This window comes from Zerene cesonia, chromosome 18 (assembly GCF_012273895.1).
Source record: "Zerene cesonia ecotype Mississippi chromosome 18, Zerene_cesonia_1.1, whole genome shotgun sequence".
NCBI classification, from domain to species: Eukaryota; Metazoa; Arthropoda; class Insecta; order Lepidoptera; family Pieridae; genus Zerene; species Zerene cesonia.
Window position 1 is genome coordinate 8,934,200 of NC_052119.1, and position 19,968 is coordinate 8,954,167.

The 19,968-nt window shown below is 34.3% G+C and overlaps 4 protein-coding genes across 7 annotated transcripts in view; 1 reads left to right on the plus strand and 3 right to left on the minus strand.

The window, feature by feature from the left end:
- LOC119833867 overlaps positions 1-19,968 on the plus strand; it is a 166,689-nt gene that overhangs the window by 74,993 nt on the left and 71,728 nt on the right. The window lies entirely within an intron of this gene.
- Positions 30-6,405, minus strand: LOC119834093. Its single transcript, XM_038358378.1, has 4 exons — positions 6,386-6,405; positions 3,669-3,862; positions 879-1,097; positions 30-270 (listed from the first exon to the last, which is right to left on the minus strand). The coding sequence occupies exons 1-4, from the start codon at positions 6,403-6,405 to the stop codon at positions 221-223; spliced, it is 483 nt and encodes a 160-aa protein (XP_038214306.1). The 3' UTR covers positions 30-220.
- On the minus strand, positions 6,910-8,303 carry LOC119834094. Its single transcript, XM_038358379.1, has 3 exons — positions 8,204-8,303; positions 7,815-8,070; positions 6,910-7,432 (listed from the first exon to the last, which is right to left on the minus strand). Exons 1-3 carry the CDS (start codon positions 8,301-8,303, stop codon positions 6,910-6,912), a joined length of 879 nt encoding a protein of 292 aa, XP_038214307.1.
- LOC119833873 lies at positions 11,673-12,484 on the minus strand. Its single transcript, XM_038358083.1, has one exon. It carries the CDS (start codon positions 12,327-12,329, stop codon positions 11,778-11,780), a length of 552 nt encoding a protein of 183 aa, XP_038214011.1. The 5' UTR covers positions 12,330-12,484; the 3' UTR covers positions 11,673-11,777.

The window sequence follows — 19,968 nt, forward strand, 5'->3', positions numbered from 1 at the left end:
GTTTATATATCGGCAATAAAACTTTATTTATTTAGTAACACAATAAATACACATTTGTTATTTACAAATCGTTATAAACATACTTGTATTTTGATGTTTTAGTGTGTTTTCAATTATATCTGAATGAATGCGCATGGTTTAGTATATTCAAAGATAAAGGTAACTATTAATCATAAGTACAATTAAGGAGCTTTTAATAAACCACATTATTAACAAATGTTTATTCTTTGAGACGAACACGGCTTTTGTAAGCTTCTTTCTGTAATTGTCCTAAAAGAAAAAGAAATATGTACTTAAACCAATATAGGTACAATAGACAGATAATGTTTTCATGTCGAATTACAAAATTTCATTATGAAGGGTAGATTCATTCGGAATTTTCGTAGTGTACATTTCTAAAGAAAATATAGTCCAATTTAAACGCTCCAGGAAATACTGACTTCCGCCAATATAAAGTACTTTAGGCCGTTTAATAGCCTTTAAACGGTCTGCGGCTATGATGATAATGATAATACTTTATGTACTAGTTGTTACCCGCACCTTCGCCCGTGTGATTCAAATAAATTCATGGTACAGTTTGTACCATGATAATTTAATTAGATCATCCGCTATTTTATTCTCTTGGGAGTAGGATTTATCAATATCTTGTTATTTCTCTATTTTCATAGCTGATGCTTACATCATAGTGTCTATCTGATGACAAATTATAGACAGATCGGTCTAGTAGTTTGGGTTGTATGTTGATAGATCAGTCAGTGATATATATTAAGAAGTGAAGTCGTACCAACCTTACCAAAATAAATCTAATTAACTGCTTATAACAACATACATTTATATACAAAACCATACAACGTTGAGAAAAGTAAAACCAAACTCACTGTAAAACGCAAGACCAGCAAAATAGTTGTCCTTAACCAGCCAAAAGTTGACAATCCACTGGACCACACCTCTGCAGCTGGCATACGCGAATAGGAGTGGAATCCACGAGGTATCTTCGAGTGTTGCATGCTGCAGTTCCTGGACCGTGTGCCAGGGGTAGACCTTGATGATCCAGCGAAGCGATTTGCCACCACGGTTCATATAATCGAGGATTGCAACTGAAGAAAAATATCGTTTCCGATGTTTTAATGGCAATTAATTAATACGTGTTTGCTTATAAGTTATGGAGAGTTTCCTATGTGTATCGCGTGAATACATGTTTAAGTATAAAAAGTCAGCCAACTGCGATTCGGACTTGCTTCATTTAGGGTTCCGTACAAATAAGTTAATGAGCAACTCAAAAAAAATTGTCATCTAATTTTTGACCATGTCAACTGTAGCTCAAGCTCGTATATTTTTATTTATTATTCGCAACAAAACACATATTCTCTGATTTTTAACTGTCTGGTTCATATGTACAATATGACAGACGAATAAATAGACGGACGGTACGCCTTGGGTGTAATGGAGTGATTGAATAAAGAATGGGACCTTTGAATTTCGATCATAGGGAGTTCCCAACTTGAAAGGTACATAATTGCTTGGTAAATGGATTTGTCATTGAATAAATTGCAGCTAAAGCATAATAGAAAACAAACCTCCAGCCTGTTAATCAAACCACGCCCTCGTCTCCGTAAATACGATATTAATAAGCTCTTACCGCAAGTAATAACTACTCCATTCTGAGGTATAAAGCTATCAACGACAGTGCGAGCCATGAAGCCAGCGGTTAGACGTCATTAGCTTGTCAAAAGTCGACAACAGAACGGGTTTAAACATGTTTGAACCGGTTTGAGCTGGTTATACGCCAAACTATTTCTAAATATAGCTATTTTAATGAGAGATTTTAATAATCAAATTTGGTAATTGACAGCAAAAACCAATTTGCTGCTTGAAGAGAAGGTAATTAAATAAATGATGGATATTATTATTTTATATGTGGGAGTCGAGCACGTTTCGGCACGAATTGGGCCGGCTCGCAGCGGGGAAATACCATACTCCCACAGAAAACCGGAGTGAAATAGCATACTGCTATGTTTCATTCAATGTGTGGGGGAGCCGGAAGCCTCTCGTCAATCCATTTTTTATCCCTTTCCATTTTGAAGTCGACAAATCTATTTGTAGAGGCGTCATGTCTATAATCGATGTTACGCCTCTCCAAATGTTTATGGACGGTGGTAGAGCTTACCATCAGGCGACCTACCAGCTCTATTGCTGATGATATAAAAAAATAGAAAGAACACTTAAATGTTAAATAAAGTGATGGTTTATTTACGAAAGGATTGTAATATATAAATCTCGTAATAATATTGACAATAATAATCCCACCTTAAGAGTGTGGTGTTTGAATTGAGGACGCTAATCTGTTTATTACAAAGATTTAATCGAAAAGGGCAGAGAGAATACACTTACTTAAAATACTTAAAGATACATACTCTTAAAACGTATTAAAGATACGGGAAACACCTCAGTTCTCGAGCAGGGTTTACTTACATTTTTCTTTATATATTTTCATACAATTTGTATATTATAAAGAAATCAAAATAAAATGAAAAACATCATTATTAATGATTTTTCATGAAAAAATGGGAAAAATATTCCGAATGCGGTTATAAAAGAAAAAGAAATATAATATTTAAGGTTGCGTTTTTATAAATGCACGGTGATTCATGCAATATTAATTTTAATTAAAACAACATCATTTCTTCAATATCCATCAGGTTTTACGTCCTACCAGCTGATACGGCAGTTGATTTTCAAAAAGCCTCCCAACCTAATTTTACATAAGTTAACTACTAACAAAAAAAAAAAAAACAAATTTGATTTTCAATTTGAGCTATTATTATAGGAATTTGGTAACATTATATTATCCATTATATTTTACACTCCATATAAATTTAACTTGTTACCCAAAACTTATACCAAATGCATACTAAATTGGTACCAGTAATTGAATTGATTGTTCGAAATTCCAAGTACAATAATACGCTAGTTTCATAGTCACTTTATATTAACTGGTAACATATAGGCGCTATTAGTAAGCGTTTGATTCGAAGTGAGCTCTCAGAACTGAGCAATTAATGCTCAAACGGTTTTGTAGAGAAGTACGATTGATATCATGTTTCCTGTACTAGTATTAAATTGCTCATATAAAATTACTTGGTCGTGGTAATTGGTATTTATATATAGGTGATGTTTTAGTATTTAATTTCAGTCCAATGACATGCTACATTCACTAATTGAGTATTAATGATAATAATACATTTAATGTAGGAAAAGAGGCTCATTTGTTAGTATGACTTAAAAATATTTAAGCATAGCAAAAAGGTGACGGGCTGCACGAGCTTTCAAATCCTATCCTATTAATATTATAAATGCCAATTTGTAAGGATGTGTGTATCTTTGTTACTCTTTCACACAAAAACTACTGAACTGATTGCAATGAAATTTGGTACGTAGATAGCTGGACAACTGGAATAACACTTAGACCAATTTTTATCCCGATATTCCAACGGGATACATATATATTATACGATACTTGCACGTAGCGTAGCTAGTACATCATTTAATAGACTCGTCGAAAGTGACTGAGGTAACAATGCCAAAAAAATTAAAGTTGAATTGTTAACCTCCCCCTTTTTATGAAGTTGGTTGTAAGCGTTTCTACGACAAAAATAACAATAACTTACTTTCTGTATTGCACTCAGCAATGTCCTCTATAAACATAGCCATAAACACGATATCCACGACCAGCATAGCAAGACCCGCCAACGTGAATGGCACCAGCACTGCGTAGAAGCCACAGGGTCTTCTTCCGTGGGTCACGTTTAGGATACTGAACACTAACCAGATTATATGCAGTGACAGCCAGAGTCGAACTGCCCTGAATGAAATATAGAGTGAGAAGCATACGAGTATGTATGGGAAGCAACTTCTTGTAACGTTTTTTTATGTTACAGTCGGCAATGGAGCTGGTGGGACGCCTGATGGTAAGCGCTACCGCTACCCATGAACATTTGGAGAGGCATAAGTGCCTACAAATGGATTGCCGACTTTTTGGGAAGGGATTAAGAAAGGATTGGCGATAGGAATAAAGGAAAGGACTGGGAAGGTTAAGCAAAAGGATATGGGCCTCCGGTTCCCCCACTCACCGAACGAAACACAGCAGAATGGTATTTCATGCCGGTAAGGTCTTTAGGAACAGATCTTAGGCATATTATGTGGACAAAGAAATAAGGTTTATTTAAAAAAGACTGAAATAAAAATAAGCATAAGATTTACACATAAACTATGTAACCGTTAGATATAATATGAAAATGTACGATGATAAAATTCTTGTGTCCCAAAAGAATTTCAAGGATAATTTGAAAACTTTGCCTTTCTATTAAACTAGCCGTCCGCCCCGGTTTCGTCCACAATGCATATGTCAGAGACTACGTAATTTACGTACATATCCAACGCTGAAAAAATAGTTTAAATTGGACCAGTAGTTCCTAAGATAAGCGGGTTCAAACATTTAAGTCTGTTAATGAGAAATTGGTCATTATCCTGACAGTTAGCTGGGTGGTAAGGAATGTACCTAATTTTAACAAAATATGTTTCCAAACAATTGTTAAAATAGTCTTACATTTAAGTAGTCGGTTTATTACAATAAGAATTGTTCTATACCCCCTAAACTGAGTGGCTATAGGATTCGACACAGGCCACATTATTGTAGAAAACAGCAAGTCATCATAATTTCTTATCGTGAAGTTGTAGAAATGAATCCGCCCACAGGCTTCTGGGTCGTAAAGGTAGAGGAGTTTCATGAGAGTTACTTCGTGAAGCTCGCTGCTATCAGGGGCGAAGCGACAGGTGAGGGTCAACCAGCTTATGATCACACATATGGCGGCTGAAAAATAATTGTTAGTGAAAAATCAAAAGAGCTGCCACACTGTCATTTTATTTTAATGAACTAGTATCTTATTTATCGAGTATTTATTATTAACTAGCTATCCGCCCGCGGCTATGCCCGCGTAGTCGCAGGAAACTTAGACCCGGGCTTTTTCTAGCATGTTTCCGTTCCCGTGGGATTTCCGGGATAGAAACTGCCCTATGTCCGTCTCCTGGGTCCAAGCTATCTCTGCACAAATTTTCAGCCAAATTGGTTAATCCGTTCTTCAGTTATAAATAGTGTATCTAACACCACTTTCTTTTATATTTATAGATGTGATTTTACTTTCGTTTCCTCTTTCATAATTTTGTATTTATAAGAAAACTAGCTGCGCCCGGTTTCACCCGCGTATGTCCCTATCCCGTAGGAATATCGGGATAAAGAGTTGCCTATATTTTATTCCAGTTTTCCAGCTATCTACGTACCAAATTTCATTGCAATCGGTTCAGTAGTTTTTGCGTGAAAGAGTAACAAACACACACACATCCTTACAATCTTTCGCATTTATAATATTAGTAGGATAGGAAGGAAGTAGAATATTAGTAGGATGTATCAAAACTTTGACTATGTTTCAGTTCAATGTCACGAATTGATTTTAAAAATAGTAGGCAAGTGAGACTAACGTCGTTTTTTATATAAAATTATTTCCCCTAAATTTCCATATCAAACACTGAAGCTATTTTTGTATATACAAAAATACAAATACATAAATTTTATATTTAAAATACCATTAACATAAAGTCTATAATTCGTGATTATTAATATTGTTCGTCTATTGTTGTGTGGAGCAAAAGAAAATTAATTTGAGAACACAATTGTACAACAATTTTAGAGGATACTAAACGAATGAATGGCCAAATTTATTCCCAATTCAAACGGATCAATAACGTTGAAACTCTTCAACTTTAACTGAATTTCACTTACTTTGATAAATTATCATCACAATAGTCCAAATACCCAGAGAGTTTATCTTTGTTTGCATCACGATATTACCGTTCAATTAAAATTTATTTTAGTACATTTATACTAAGTTAGTAAAACAAGGACAGTTTCCCGACAAGCAATTCAACTAGGCCATGAACGAATTTGCCATAACTCCGGAGTTCAGTTTGATACAAGTCCAAAATTAATGACCGTCCTTCGCTGACATCTCCGTAATGAAAAATTTAATGCCCCCTTCTCAGATTGAATTTCTGCGTCGTTATACAATTTCACATTAACCGAGCGATTTATACTTTGTACTGTATACTATGGATTTTACGTTTATAAGAACATCATATATAGGATCACGATTTGTAATTCCTAGTCAGATAGTTATGAGGTAGGTAATAAATAATTGTAATAACCTTAAGTAGAATGTAAGCGTACCTTTTTGAAATATCTATACGAAAACAGACGAAAATATGTGTTAACGTAAAATTTACCAATCTACATCATTATTATAATGGTCACATTAGAAACATCTAAAATTACCCTTTACTTCCACGTCCCATGTTTTGCTTGGGAAGAATTTCGTATTTTTAAACATACATCATATTATGTTGTCCCATTAAAATCCCTTTCGACCCATTTCAGGAAAAAGACGGGTATAAATACGCTGTATTATCATGTCATACAATTTGATATAACAAAGATTATTGTTAAAAAGTTGCAAATATTTCAAGATTAAGAATGACTATTGTAAAAGCGTTACAGAGATGTTTCCGTTGTATTATCTTTAATTGCTAAATTAAATGAATTTTTTGTATAATTATTTGTTGGATAACAATAACTAGAAGGTTAAAATTACATAGATTACTGATTCGAGACTATATATAGATGGATTATATAAAATTTATTTTATATATTCTACGCAAACTAAAGATTTATGTTATTGTGTTATTGAAAAGGTAAAACAAAAGCACATAAATTTTATTCCATTGTACAGTTTAAGCAATATTGCTCGTATTCATTAAAAAGTAATAAACCGCCATCCTATAATATTTTATTTTACTCCTTTAGAAAAATACAGGAAAGTGCGTTTTCTTCACCGGTTGATATTCACCAGTTCTATAATACAGCACGCTCCTATCCATCGGTTCTTGATACTTAGGCTCGGGTATGGGCCTATTTTCTTCAAGCATCAACTTCTTCTTCACTTCCCGTTTCCAGATCCTTCTTTTCATAATACTGATGACCCTGCATATGTAGACGTTCAAGCCGAAGATTATGATACCTCGTAACCAGCATATGGAAGCGATCATAGGCAGCCAACCCCCGAAACTATTGTAGCGAGACAGTTTCATTTCAACACTCCAGCCACTATACCTCAGGATCATGCCGGTGGTCAAGCTCTGTTGTATGTGAGAAATGTACAATATAGCCATAGATATGTCAAAGAAGATAACGAATATGCAACTGTAGTAGCTGAGGGTGAGAATGAACTTCAAGACGCGCAACTTGGTTGCGAATCGGAAGATACGTAAGGCTATGGCAATAATCATCCAGTAGCTGTGAATCAATATGGAATATTTGATGAATCTGCAATGAAACAAATTTGTTTTGGCGGAAAGAAAAGTAAATATTCGAAATCGAGCAATACTTTACTACATATTAAATGATAATATCTAATGGTTTTAAGTTCTTTTACGATATTGGATAGTTTGTACAAAAGGCTTAGTTGTGAGGACCAGACGAGCGTGCAGGAAATAAGAGCGCATAAATCGCATCACCATTGCTCGAAATCGCGAAGGATCGAAAAATCGTGAAGCTGGCATGTATAAGAATCAAAAATTCGACGACATGTGACATCTGCCAATCTGTACTTAGCCAGCGTGGTGGTTTGTAGCCCTAACCCTCATAGGGGACGATAATTATACTTGATACGATGATGATACTATTACAAAGAAAAATGCAATCATACTTCCTAGTTTTCGTTGAAAGCCTGGTAGACACAGTCACAATTGCCGGCATGTACTTGATGGGACGGATATTAAGACCGTATGTCTCATTGCTGAACTGTAATGTTGTTATTGACTTGGAGCCTCGAATGTTGCAGCCACAGGCGTGAGCGTCGTATAAATACATGATTCGAGCTAATTTGTCATAGTCGTATTTAGAGTGCTCCGGCGACCAGACGCAGTATGTGATTGTCGCTGCTCCGGCGAAAACTAAAATACCTGTTAACATTTATTGATTCAGATATGTTATTGTGAATTCAATTAATATTGCATAAAAATGATAATAGAATGATGGAGGAAACTTTCGCTATTTGAATGCAAAGAAAGTTAAATATTTGGAAAGTTTACTTACATTGAAGAATTATAACATCAGATATCCACAAGCAAGCTGTTTTATCCCTAGGTAGCAGTGATACAGGCTGCTCTACTGGAGTCAATTCATGCCGCAGCATTGCCTCTAGATTCTCCAGATCTTTCCTAGATGTTTCTTAAAATTATGAGAAAGAAATCCGTAATCCCAGAGGAACTAAACGAGTGACACTTTTTTCTGAAATGCGCTTGACATTTGATATTTTGACGTGAATGTTTTATTAAATATTGCTTTGGTAAAGGTTTTGTTTTTAAATAGATGCAGGAATTCTATTATTTAACAAACATATAGTTTAAAAAAAATTATGTAGTTTAAATTTATTTTGGATGTTAAAGATGATAACGATAATGATTAGGTTGATTTAATAAAATGGAATCATCAATTTTGATAATTTTTTTGTATAAATAAATAAACATAGCTGAGGCCATTTTTTTCAGGCAACATCTTATCATTAACCTGCACTTGGCAAGCGTGGTAGATTGTAGCCTGAACCCTCATAAGACGCCTGTGTCCCAGCAGTGGGGACATAACATATGGGTAGCTATTGACCTAAAACTGAAGCTCCTAATGGTATATTAAAGTATATCTCTATCGTGGTAAAGAACTGTATTATGTTATCTGTGATAAACTTTAAAAAAATATGCTTTTTCCTCTATACCAAATTAAAGTCATACTCAGCACTGTCACATGCACAAAGAACGTCAATTTTATTTGCGCCCAGTCTGTCGTACACAAAACGATTTCTTCTTTTTCCTATTCCCTTTGTTCTGCGTTTAGGATAGTGTTTTACTCGCTTTTACTGTCTTTTAACTGTTTACTGAGGAACAGTATGTTTATAGTTATTTGAGCGTGAAGCGTAGAGGTGGCTTCGGTACAAAATCAATATTTTCGTGATGTTCACTGTTTTTCAATCCTTCTAATATTATAAATGCGAAAGTTTGTAAGGATGTGTGTGTGTGTGTTTGTTGCTCTTTCACGCAAAAACTACTGAACCGATTGCAATGAAATTTGGTACGTAGACAGCTGGACAACTGGAATAACATATAGGCAACTTTTTATCCCGATATTCCTACGGGATACGGAATTACGCGGGTGAAACCGCGGGGCGCAGCTAGTCTAATTCTATAATACTGTTATACGAGCACCATGTTTTATGCAAGATTTTAGACGCGATTTATTCATTATATTATTAACCCGACGTTTCGAACACTTTACAGCGAGCGTGGTCACGGGGTGACAGTCTCCCCGTGTTGTGTTTGATTTTACGCGAATATTATACATTTAGAACTTTTTAATTTCTAAATGTATAACACTCGCGTAAAATCAAACACAAGAAAATACTAACATTAATTTAACCAAAAAATCTACACTGCATTCAAATTGTGCAACAATATCTATTAAAAGAAGAGTTTTAAAAATCGGTTCACACAGTAAAAAGTTATGAGACAACAAACACACAAATTACAGTCGAATTGATAACCTTCTTCTTTTTAAAGACGGTTGAAAAAATAACAAAAATCGCAAATGTATCATATTCAACAGAATGAATGCAGCAATTAAGTTGCTAGTTAATTTAAAATATAATGAACAAATAACGATTTAAACTGCATTCTGCGTTAATAAAATGAAGTTGATTAATAATTGCTATATTTACTGTATAATTTAATGAAAACAGTGTGTTAAAAGTTCACGTTACGCCGGTTGATAAATCCCTACTGATAAGTATGGTTAATTTGAAAATGTGTTTGTTGTTTTATGTGTTTGCTGGTTGTACTTTTTTAACCTCCGATGCAAATATACTTAGTCCCCTGTCGGTCCCCCATACGAAGTATGTTTTTAAGAATTATGAATACGCTAGCTGCGCCCCGCGGTTTCACCCGCGTAAGTCCGTATCCCGTAGGAATATCGGGATAAACAGTTGCCTTTATGTTATTCCAGTTGTCCATCTGTCTACGTACCAAATTTCATTGCAATCGGTTCAGTAGTTTTTGCGTGAAGGAGCAACAAACACACATACATAAGAGTTATTATTTTTTACCTTGATAACAAAAATTGGATGTGAAACAGCGGAAGGTTTCATAAAAAAACAGATAACACACGGTAATTTGAAATCCGTACAAGTACGCGGGCGAAAACCTAGCAATTTTAGAATTTCTCTTTTTAAACATGACATTATACGAAGTAAAAACTGATTGGTCACTTAAAATTCTCTCCGCGGCTATCGACTCCATGTTATACGTAATTAAAATGCTGGATAAATTAGCAGTTTTATGGCCTCGAGACGGAACCCTAGACAATTTTATAGTTTCCACACTACCTCTAATAACCTTTCGGTTTCTAATTTCAAAGCACTAGCGAGTTCATTCAACGTTTAAAGAGATTAAATCGATGATACGATTACGTTGTAGTATTCCTTTTGTTTTCTGAGGATAATCGGTTGAGAAGTTTATTAGAAACGTCTATGTAAAATGTGTATGAGTACTGTAGAATTTCTGCTAATCTACTATATAAAAATAAGTCGGGTTTTCCTTCCTGACGCTATAACTCGAGAACGCACGAACCGATTTCCACGGATTTGCATTCGTTGGAAAGGTCTTGGGCTCCGTGAGGTTTATAGCAAAGAAAATTCAGAAAAAATTTCAACAGAAAAGCGGGAAAATCATTTTTCACATACAGCCATCTGGTGGCGAAACGGAGTTCGCCGGGTTTGCTAGTATTATATATGCGAAAGCAACTGTCTGTCTGTCTGTTTGTCCCTTGTTTACTCCTTTAGATGTTTGCATCTGAACTAATTTGGATGATAATTTGAGATCTGAGAAAAGACAGGACAAGTTATGTCTTTGTCCACTCGGGCAAAGTCGCGGCCGGATAGCTAGTTTAATCTAATTTAGACGTACAATATAGTTGATGTTCCTTATATAAATACAATTTTATTAAAGCCCTTTGCTTCTTTTGAGATGATAATTTGTTGTAATTCGTTACGCCTTGTCTATTTGTTTTTTCGAATAATATTATCTGGGTCAGACTTAGACGTTGTTATTTGCATAATGAGTTGCGCGGTGTTATTGTTTTTAAAATTCCTTTAGAAAGTTACAAAATTCGAGGATTGAACCATTTTAAATAATTTAGTTAGGTTTGAAGCGCAGCTCCTTTTGTAGATGATGATTTTTATGTAAATCAATATAATGGCAAGTAAGTGAACAGACAGAAAAGCTGCATAATTCATTGTAATCTTCAGGCAATCAGTCGAATTAAGCATCCAATTTTGATGAAATGAAACAAAATTAAATGAAATAGTCAATTTGGTAATGAGTCGTCGTTTATATCGTTAAATTATAATAAATAATTCGTTACAAATGTTCGCAATTCGTAAAACTAAATACAGATTTTGATATAGTAATATGTTCCATTGAAACAGTAATTCCAGAGTCCAAAAATCATCACATAACAAGACATGGTACAGTGCAATATCGGTTGTAATTGGTTGACCTGATGTTCAGCCAATCCCTTCACTACGAAGCGTTCATTTGTAACGATACACTATAGTAAAGACCAATCATATCAACTGCACGTATGCCGCATTCTGTATCTGTGGTACGGTGTAAACGAAAATTGGAGCTCTATCCTCGCTCTTGTATTGCAGCTTTGCTGTATATGCCATGTTCCTGATGTCATTCTCAGTTTGGAATTGAACTCTTTGAAGCTGCGACCCTGGTAGCAAAACGTAGTAAGCACCTTGAGAGCTGATTACTTCAGCATCGTTCTTAGGCGCCTCTTCGAGTTTCGCGTTCGTTTCTTCTTTTTGCTCGACGTCTTCAGCTTCTCCGTTTTCTTTAGGTTCTTCTGGAACTCCATATTCTGGCTGCGGTGGTGCGTATGTATTGAAGGGAGCACCGTAGCTGTCAGCTGGGACGCCGTAAGAAGTGGACGGTGGAACTTCTTGGCGCGTTGGTAAGTCAAACGCCTTTGCTGGTTTCCATCCAGCTGCGGGGTAAGGCGCGTCACCGCCGCTGCCTTCAACCTCTTGCCTCGCTGATCTGAATCTGTACCTAGGCGGCTCAGCCACCGCAACGGCTGCGAGCAAGAGAACACACACAAAGGTATTCATTGTTGTTACTTCGACGGTTGGCTACCGAATGATGCTGACACAATTGCCGAAACCGTATATATAGGTAGGGATATAAACATGTGATTTTTGAGTTTCCGCAGACTCCGGATGTGTCATCGATATTCTGACCGAGCGTTTGACATTGGCCCCCTAAGTGAAGATCATCGGTTGTGTAAGAGGTCCGATTAGGAGCTGTCATTGTTCATTGCGTGGACGTGACGTGGTTCCTAACGGTGATCAGCTTACAAAATGCCTTACCCAGTTTAATATTCATGGGTCGTGAAATCTTTCGCCGGCACTAATTAGGTCTTTGTTATCGCGCTTGAGGGTTGCATGTCTTTTTAATTTTATGTAAACCACATTTGTAACAGCTTTCACGTATATCGGGTTAGGTAAATGTTTTTCGAAGTTAAACTGTATTTGCTTAAAGATACCTTGCGACAACCATATATGAAGCCAATTTATGACAACAAAATATATCTGTATTATATTTATTTGATTATATCAAGTATTTTTTATGTATAGGTTATTCTTATATAAATTACTAGACCAATCTGCGTTTAACTTACTTGTTTCAAACCACTTTAAACAATGTTATAGAATGTTAATTAATTACATAATTACTGCTTTGCCAATTCTCATAAACGTGATATGCATTTTACCTTGTCAATCGATTATGGCGTCCATCAAACACAATTATGTGATCATATTGACAAAACCGATACATTCTGAATGTGCAAATATATTTGCTTTGACTAACGGTAATAGGCAATCTGCATAAAATTTGCTTAGACATTTGCTTTGAACACACAATTGTTGTTAAAGTGCATTGTTTGAACAACACTATTTATATGTAATGAAAGGGTCTTTGACAATTTTTAATTATCCCCATCTTTATGTTGATGGGGACGATTTAAAGTTTCTATAGTTCCTATTATATCTTTAAGCGGAATGCTGTTTCATGATAAAAATTAATCAAAGCTAAATTTGTTTACTAATTCGTTCCTTGTAAATATTGTCTAGATTTCATGATAAAACATTTTAGGCACAGGCGATTATTCAAATTTTATCACCGTTGGAAAGCATTATAATTTTGCCTCATTTGTATTCTTTACTAGTAAAATAAAACGTGTGGATATTTGGCAAAAAAATTAAACAAATTGCTAACGTGTTTTAAGAATAGAATAACATTTTAATTTCAAACACGTACGCGACGCGTCACTTTCACGGGTTCACTTGTTTTTGTTTGGCGCCATTAACGATCGCTTGACGTTTAATTACGCGGCAAAATCAATAAAGGAACACGTTTCATTTTTAAATACACGCGGGACAAGGTCTGGATTCTTGTCATACTATGTTATGGGAGTATGATTAAAAACCCATCTTTGGCTAGTATTAATATCAACACAAAACAAAATATTATGACGTCACGCATAATATTGAAAAAAATATAACTGAAATAAATTTATCTTTGAAGTAATTTTAAACTTCACGATACATGTTATAAATAATATATTATAATAGTTTAAAAAAACTAAAAATAACGCTTTTATCATATTTTGCAAATTGAAAAATGGAATAATTTTATCAAATTAGTGTATTGTCATCGGTCCTCAATAATTCTACAAAGTTTGAACGAAATCTGGCCGTTTAAAGTAGGTCAAAATCGCGCCCAAAGAAGTCGGTTACAAACAAACATACAAACATACAGAACCTAATAAAAAGCGTGTAAAATTGACTTATAACAATTATTCAAATCATTAAGTAGATGAGATTTTTGGGTATATTTATCAACTATCGTAAACTATAATTAAATTTTAATTACATATTTTGACTTGATAGCCTCTGCCCCATATAGCAAAATAAATAGTATTGACTTAACTATGTTTATCAGGAAAATTCGATTGCACTTTGTAGAATCTAATCACGATCAACCACACGACAAGAAGGTCACCATATTTGCCTAGGGGCTTTCCTGTTGACCCTTGAATTAAGGTCATTGTAGTATAATATATTTCTTTTATATACGATACGAATAGGAATAGTTTTATATACATTTGTATTCATTTAAAACAATTTCTCATATGGAGTATAATTAAATTACAATTCTACTCTCTTTTTATTTATTTTTTTTTATTTTGCTACTCGATAACTCCAGTGGGATTTCATCCAATTGACGTGATTCATTGAGTCGTCATTTGGTTCAATTTTATAATCTGGAGTAGAACCCACTCTCCGGGTGTGTGTACGCTGTAGACAATATTTGCTATCCTAATTTTTTTTCTTGTCATTTACAAGAAAAAGAATTAATTAGTTTAGAACGTTACAAATGATTTAATATTGGCATATACTGCCATATAAGCGTAAAATCTAGATTTCATGCTGCTTTGTCGCTCCCCATACAAATTTTGATCCCTCTTTCCACCTATTTGGCGATTGAATAAATCGTATGTCGTGTTTTACAACCAAATAATTTCATACTAATACTGGTATTTATAGTATACAGTATTATAAGTATTATGTTATCTGTGGCAGTACGAACGCATGTAATAGAGTCCCCATTTAATCCGATTACTTCAAACTTTGCCGGAATAAATAGCTTTGGTACATCAAATAAGTACTAATTTGGCTTACAAGTTTCATGGAAAACTGTTTTAACTTGTATTCAAATGTGTTTATTAATTTATAACATGCATATTAAATAATTGGGGCTTTTACGGTGTAATTTGGTGCTTTAGAAATGAAGTAATTAAGTTTAAAAACTGTATTTTTTTATAAACATCTACATTGAAATATTTGTGGACTAAAAAGATTCTATCTCTCGACTTCTATCTGAACTAGCAAATTTTTGTTAAGAACTAAAATTTAACATCTACGTTTGATATTCATGTATATTTAATATTAAAGGCCCTGGAATCTCAATGATTTTATTGTTTGATGTATCGAAATGATATGTAAGATAAGTTTAATTTATCGTGTCTGTACTTTTTATATTATTTATAAGACAGACAAAATTATTTTTCGATTATGACATTATAATAAAAAATCATTACAATAATTAACACTTTGTAGACAAAAATTAACACACAATATCATTTAAAAAGCGATAGAAAAGAAAAAAAAACATTTAAAAGCGAAAGAAAGCGGCCCTATCGCTAACAAGCGATATCTTCCTGGTAACCGCGTAGATACAGGATAAGTATGAAAAAACGTAAATAAGGAAGTAAGAGCATAGTAAAATATTATTAAAAGTGTAAATAAAATTGGTTGAGTATATACACAAATCAGAATGGAAATTTAAACGAAAAAGCAAAGTGAAATGAAAGAAAAAGGATACAATTTAATAGCTGTGATGAAAATGGTATTTGATTACGTGAAGTATAAAGTGAAGTGTAATGTGAGAAAGCAAAGAAGAAAATAAAAAGAGATACGATTTAATAGTTGGGAAGACAATGTCACATATCGCAGAACATTTGATTATTAGGCATGTCACAGTCGGCAATGGAGCTGGTGGGTTGCCTGATGGTAAGCACTACCACCGCCCATGAACATTTATAGAGGCATAAGATCCATTGCAGAACTTACGTCTCTACAAATGGATTGCCGACTTTTTGGGAAGGTATTAATAAAGGATTGGCGATAGGAATAAAGGAAAGGACTGAGAAGGGTAGGGAAAAGGATGAGGGCCTCCGGCTCCCCCACTCACCCAACGAACCACAGCAGAATGCTATTTCACGCCGTTCTTATGTGGGGGTGTGGTACTTCCTCGGTGCGAGCTGGCTCAATTCATGCCGAAGCGTGCTCGACTACCACATACAAAATTACGATGTTTTCCTTTACTGTTTCGAGTAGTGGTGATGTGGATAACGTGCAGATAAATCGAAAAAGCAATTTAGGTATTTGTTGGATGCTGGTCTGGTCTCGAACCCCCGTCTCTCGTATTTTTGGTTCTCCTTTGAAGTCCTAGGTCCTCAATTTGATCCACCTCTGCTCCTGCTATGAAATAACGATACTTGGATCTAATTAGCGTCAGTGAACTAACAAATATTAACTTTCGCTGCATCATGCACGTACTTATTCGATAACCAGCAAGTGCAACACCAAACTTTGATTTTATGAGAGTAAAACAGTCCTTACTAAAACACAAACATGAAGCAATTTCATGTAAAACTTTTCAAGCACTTAAACGTGTGAGTCAACTTCTATATCTACGTATAAGAGAGAGGTACATTAATTAATTACACTACTAATAACTCAATAACGGTTAAATGGGTTTTCATTATATTTACTTTGTTAAAATTTGTTTCCGTTTTGATGAAGACGATATTATGATAAAAGCATAAAAGTCAGTCCGGGTAAAGCCAGGGCGAGTAGCAATTTTCTCATAAAAATCATTTATGATGAACTAGTTTTTCTTCTGTGGCTTACCACGTATTCGAAGGAATTTCTTATGGGAATGAGATGTTAAAGCGCGGTAAAATGTAGCCTATGTAATTCTATAGTATAGAATGAATCTATATCCTAAGAACTATCCCCAAACAAACAAACAAACATAGTAAGGATAAATCGCGTTTAATATCCATTAAGAAGTTTTTAATTTCCATTTAAGTCAAATATTTTATAAGAGTATCACCGATTCGCTTTGACCCTTCTAGCTCCTTAGTTTTCGGTCAAAAACTATGAAATATCACGAACTGTAAAATGAGTAAATATTATAAATCGTTGCCATGGTTACTGATGTATAAATAAAACCCACCATTACCATATTCCTGTACGAAATCAATTACTGCGCTCTTCCACGCGAGTAGATAGTCCCATTCATTTAGTAAAGGTTTTACGTTGACTCGTAGAAAGGAAATGAGATCATAAATTTAGGAAGGTTTGCGGTAAAAACCTTTAATAATTCAGCTTGTGATTTTTAACCTCTCATTTTGTGTTGTCAGTTGATGAGTAATCAAACTGATATTCATTTAATTATATATCTTTTAGTAAGACAATAATTGTAGCTTAGAAGTGACTTAAAAATACGAAAGATTCATAGATTTAAAAATACGAACACTTAAGTTCTATAATATATAATTATTAAATGAACGTTGTATAATATAACTATGCAATAATCATTTTAACATACCATATTAAGACCACACTTTACAACATATTTATTTGAATATCCCATGCTTAAAGCGCCCATAAATAAAACATCATTCATCCATCTTTCTTACATCTTCAAACTATCACTACATAGTATAAAGCAAAGTCGCTTCCCGCATCTTTCCCTATATGTATGTACATAACGGATTTTGATGGGTTTTTTGTAGATAGAGTGATTCAAGAAGAAGGTTTATATGTATAATAACATCCAATGCGATGTGAAAATAATTACCTTGCATTGCAATCGCAGGCTGAACCCCTACGAGATATATCAAATTTATATAGGAAGCGCGACGCGACGACGCCAAAGCAAGCAATAGATAAACACAACAAAAGTGTCTTCAAATTTCTATGATTACTATATTTGGATAAGCCAATCACATACAATTCACAATCGAACAAGTGAACTTAAAAACGTGATGAAAAACCTTTCCTGCTGTCAGAATACGAAATAAATTCCCGAAATTCCATGGCCCGTAATTCATTTAAAAGTCAGAAGGGTGAGATCATGGTGAGATATAACTGGGGCCAATATGTTTGTAAATGAGTTCAAATGTGCACGATCGATATAGAATTCTCGCGTCTCGCATGAAACAAATATTTGATGGATTCATTTAAAAGTTCGACTGTACATAATGTGTGTTTCCTATTTGCTATGGTTTGACCAATTATAATTGCTATAATTTGTTTGGTAGGCTTCTTCCGTTTCAAAAACGATTTTATACCTTCGTTTTGTTGGTACTAAGATAGGACACTGCCTTACAAGGCCGGTTATAATATTGTGAGAACGGCTTTGGGTTGGAGACCACCAAATGGCCGCAGAAGGAAAGGGGTTCCTCCTGTCTCCTGGAAAAGATCAGTTATTGCTGAGTTAAGTAAAAACGGCCTGTCATGGCAGGAAGCTAAAATAAAAGCCCAAGATCGCCGTCACTGAAAAAAAATACTGAAACCCTATGCTCCTCGAGGAGTTAAAGGAAAAATCATAATTGTTAGTACTACTTGTACGGAATGTGGTGTCTTATCTAATTATCTAGGGTGTGTAATATATTATGATTGATTTCCTATTTAGATATTGTGTATCTTGTAAATTGTTTCATGAATATATTGATTAGCCACAGATCATTTTTCAGATCTTGTTTTTGGTTTACTCTACACAGGCATAGAACATCATGTGTGATTTGAATACTGCACAATTAATCGTAATGCTGCTTTAGCTGATTAACTCAACGTCTTATTAAATTATTTTATAAACCTCTGCCACAGATAATATTTCACTAATATTTATTTTAATATACCTTGAATATATCATATTATTTAAATAATTTGTTATTTATGCATTATTTTTATTTATACGTGTGTATATTTATCAAAATGCGTTTAATGTGTCTGTGGTAATGTGACAATGTATCATAAATGTTACATTAAGTTTTTCTCATTGGTCTAAAAAATAATGAATAAATTTCATCCATCAGTATTTAATATCATTTATTACATACCATGTCGTGAAGGATTTCTTACCCTACACATTAATTTCAAAAATCGCGAGGTTTCTATATTAAAAACTTTTTCCCATATCTGTTTTTTCTAATAAAAAGTTCCGCTCTCCGAATTAAAAAAGTATGTAGGTATGTATTAAATTGGGCCATATAAGAATATATTTATTGCTAGCTGTTCGCCTCGGTCTCGCCCGGAGTGTAGCACACACAAAGCCTATGTTAGTCAGTGTAATTGCAGCTTTCTAATGGTGAAAGAATTTTTGAAATCGGTCCAGCCGTTCACGCGTGATGGCGTGACGATGGGATTCAAAAGTGCTTCTATGAGAAGTCTAATTGAATAAATAGGTGTTTGAGTTTGAATGGAATATTTATACGTATGTATAAACCTTTTTTTAATGTTAATTATATCTTTTTTTTTAATACGTATGTACAAAATTTTTTTAAATGTATAAGCAAATAATTCTTTTAACCCGACTGCTATAGAATGAGTGTTTTTGGGGCGTATTTTTGTAGGTATGTGTACCTGAATCTAGTTGACAGTTCGCTGTACGGTTTTTGATATATGAGGTGTGGTTATGATCATGAGAATTGTGGTGTTAATTCACAAAATGGCGTCCGCATATGAAAAATGGGGGAGTGATTTTGTTTTTCTCAGACTAGGAATATGGATATCAAATTTAAGATCGTGAAAATCAACAAATCATAAAATTTTGTAGTCGGACTTGTTCTTATCATAAAAATCTTTTATTATTATTATCTGATACTAGCTGTTCTCCCCAGTTTCCGCCGTGGTACATATATACCCTATGTCACTCAGTGAAGCTACAGCTTTCTAGTGGTGAACGAATTTTTGAAAGCGGTCCAGTTGTTTTTGTGTGTAACGTTACAAACACACAAAAATTTCCTGTTCATAATATTGGCGTAGATATCTACTTATAAATCACCGCATCGTAGCTTCCAAACGGATGGACTGAATTGAATGATTTTTTTTG